This window comes from Sinocyclocheilus grahami, unplaced genomic scaffold (genome assembly GCF_001515645.1).
Source record: "Sinocyclocheilus grahami isolate Dianchi unplaced genomic scaffold, SAMN03320097.WGS_v1.1 scaffold714.1, whole genome shotgun sequence".
Taxonomy (NCBI): domain Eukaryota; kingdom Metazoa; phylum Chordata; class Actinopteri; order Cypriniformes; family Cyprinidae; genus Sinocyclocheilus; species Sinocyclocheilus grahami.
The window spans coordinates 345403-348887 of NW_015505893.1; the positions used below are offsets into that span (position 1 = coordinate 345403).

Sequence of the window (3485 nt, forward strand, 5' to 3'; positions counted from 1 at the left end):
TTCGTCACTTCTGAGCTGCGCATGCGCAGTGCTGAACTCATACGTCATCCGCCCGGAACTGCTTCCGTTTACAACGAGCGCAAGCTGGATTAAAGTGATTATTACATTTTGAATATGGATATTTTTCTTACAAAAACGCATCGATTCGCTACAGAAGGCCTTTGTTCACCCCCCGGAGATGTGTGAGGCGCTTTATTTTATGGATGGGCGCTTTTTATTTAACTTGTTTTGGACTGAAGCAATGCAACACCCTCTGAGTGGCATTAAACAGCTTGAAAGATCAAAGACAATTTTTAATATAACTCCGACTCTATTCGTCTGAAAGAAGAAAGTCATATACACCTAGGATGACTTGAGGGTGAGCAATATGTGGGCGAATTTTCATTTTTGGGTGAATTAACCCTTTAAGTATTGTTAACAGTTTAAAGTCTTTACAGTGTCCACTACCCAGGCACCAAAACAGTGAAGGAAGCTCTGTTAACAGAGAAGAAGCTTTGGTCCTCTGAAGATTACAGCACCTTCAATGATGACATCGGTGCCGGATGCTGGGCTCGTATCTTAAACCAGAACTACGTGAACGGCAGAATGACCTCGTGAGCTGTTTACAGACACCTGTCACTTTCTCTGCAATGAATATACATACTTGTGCTAATGTGCTCAGAGTAGGACTGCTTTGTTTCAGGACTATATCCTGGAATTTGATAGCAAGTTACTATGAGAATCTGTCCTTTGGTGGAGATGGGCTGATGACAGCTGATGAGCCCTGGAGTGGACATTATGTGGTGGAATCTCCAATATGGATGACTGGTAACATGTTCCTAACAGTCTGGCCAGTTTTGGGGTCAACCTTTCAAAGCTTCCATTTTAGTTTTTAGATTTTCTGAATTGCCCTACTGTTTCCAGATCATGTTAAAGGGGTCATAGGATGCTACATGCACTTTTACAAGTTGTTTGAACTGAAATGTGTGTTGGCAGTGTGTGTACACAACCACCCTATAATGATAAAAATCCACCCAGTGTTTTTTATTTTTTAACCTACTAAAATCTTTACCCCTTTCTCAAATCAAGCCGATCTCAGATGCCTGTCTGTGTGACGTCACAAAAACAGGCCCCTCCCACGATAGTTTGATTGACAGTAGCTTTTCAGCACAGACTGGACTGGCGTCTTACCTTAGACCTGCCATTGTTTCACCGCTGGAGCAGATGTAGACAAGAATGACTTCTAAGCGATTGAGGTGTTCTGTTGTTGGATGTAATAATGAACATAGCAGTCGTCATTTACTCCCGACATCTGAGCCGCTGAAGACGCAGTGGATTACGTTTGTTTTTGAAGGGAATGCTCCCCCTGATCTACCTAAAAAACAGACATAAAAGTCTGAATTTTATTAACTATGTTCGCGCAAATAATTTGTGATCCAGCTTCACCTACAGAAGAAGTGAGTATAAGGTTTTTTAATGAATCTTTGCAAATCGCCCTTTCCTAATAATGTGCTAATTAGCCAGTTTCACGATGAATGCGCCTAAAGTAAACAGTCTCTCTGAGAGCAACTCGGTCAGCAGAGCTCATTAACATTTAAAGGAAAATGCTACAAAACGGCTTGCTCTGAAAAGAACTGTTTTTGACGGTAAAAAAAGGTGTTTTTTACACTACCACTGAGAAGTTTTAACCAAACTATGTTACAGAATTTTCATGAAGACCCTAAAGAATCATATCAACTTGTGGAAAATGGGCATCCTATGACCCCTTTAAGATCATGCTTGGCAAAAAGTATTACTTTTCTTGATATACCAATTGCCAGGTATACAGGATTGTTGGCATGCCTTTTTTAGGCATCAAAATCTCATTTTAAAGGAGTAGTTCACCCCAAAATGAGAATTCTTTCTCCATTTACTCACCCTCATATCATTCCAAACACATAAGACTTTGTTCGTCTTCAAAACACAAATGAAGAAGTTCTTATTGAAACAAGAAATCTTATTGATATTTCTTTCCCTTCATTTAAAGTCCATTCTGACAAATCCTTCAAGCTTCAAAAAGTATGAATTAAGCTGTTTAATACAAGCCTTCTTAAGAGATGCATTTGTTTTATATGATGAATACATTTAATTTAGGCTTTTATTCAAGCATAAAGATTGATCAATGCAAATACATCAAGCATATTAAATATGGTAAATGGTACCTCAACCATACATGCTTGATGGGTGAACAAACCTTATTGGTTCTCACGTGTCAAGCAAGCATGCTGGAATGAGAATGGTTGTTGTAGCCAATGAGCGAATGCAAGGTATTTCATGAGTGTTGATAAATTGTATTTCTTTTTTCTGCAGCACACACTACTCAATTTACACAGCCAGGCTGGTTTTATCTCCAGACTGTAGGGAATCTCACCCATGGAGGAAGTTATGTGGCTTTAACGGACCGTAAAGGGAACCTCACAGTTGTTATTCAAACCATGGTGGGTGCTTAGTTCTTATGTCTTGTGAATATCACAAGTTTTAGTGAATCATTGATTTTGATCTCTATGCTTATTATGAACTCTCCTCTTTATAGACACACAATCACTCTCAATGCATTCGACCTCCTCTACCACACTTTGATGTCTCCCCTCAGATAGCCACATTTCAGCTCAAAGGTTCTTTTGTAAGTGCAGTTCTGTCTGTACTTTATATTTCTATCTATTTACTGCTTAACCTTAAGGCTTAATATTATCTTGCTTGTGCTTTAATCTTTTTTCAGGCACATCTCACTGACCTTCAAGTGTGGTACTCAAAATTGGATTTTGAGACCAAAAAAGATACACTGTTTCAGCGGAGCAGTCCTATTAAGGTATTTTTCAATCAGTTCACTACATATTTCATGTTTCTGCACACTGTGGAATGAATAGGCAGTAAAGGAACCTTCCCGTTTCCACACAGGTCTATAATGGTTCATTCACTTTAAAACTAGATGTCGATGAGGTTTACACAATCACAACACTCAACACTGGACAAAAAGGCACCTACCCAGAGTCCCCCAAATCCCGGCCATTTCCAAAGAATTACTCTGATGACTTCACTATCGGTAATGGATATTACATTTACATTTAGTCATTTAGCAGACGCTTTTATCCAAAGCGACTTACAAATGAGGACAATGGAAGCAATCAAAATCAACAAAAGAGCAATGATATGCAAGTGCTATAACAAGTCTCAGTTAGCTTAACGCAGTACATGTAGCAAGGTTTTTTTTTTGTTAATAATATAAATAAAAAGAAAACCGATATAATAGAAAAAAATAGAGCAAGCTAGTGTTAGAGGTCTTTTTTGCTTTTATTAATTGTATAATAAATCAAAAGAAAACCGATAGAATACAAAAAGATTAGAAAGCAAGTGTTAGTTGTTGTTTTTTTTAAAGAAGAAAAGCAGCAAATGAATATAGTGCAAGTCTAAAAGTGACAAGTGTTTTTTTTTTTTTTTTTTTAAGAATAGAATTAGAATAGAGAGTG

General features: G+C 37.8%; 1 protein-coding gene across 1 annotated transcript in view; it reads left to right on the forward strand.

Moving 5' to 3' along the window:
• Positions 1–3485, forward strand: part of galca (galactosylceramidase a) — a 10871-nt gene that overhangs the window by 3598 nt on the left and 3788 nt on the right. The window contains exons 8-13 of the mRNA XM_016244319.1: positions 438–593; positions 683–807; positions 2329–2456; positions 2552–2641; positions 2738–2827; positions 2917–3061. Coding sequence (XP_016099805.1) covers positions 438–593; positions 683–807; positions 2329–2456; positions 2552–2641; positions 2738–2827; positions 2917–3061 — 734 coding nt within the window. The remainder of the gene's footprint in view (positions 1–437; positions 594–682; positions 808–2328; positions 2457–2551; positions 2642–2737; positions 2828–2916; positions 3062–3485) is intronic.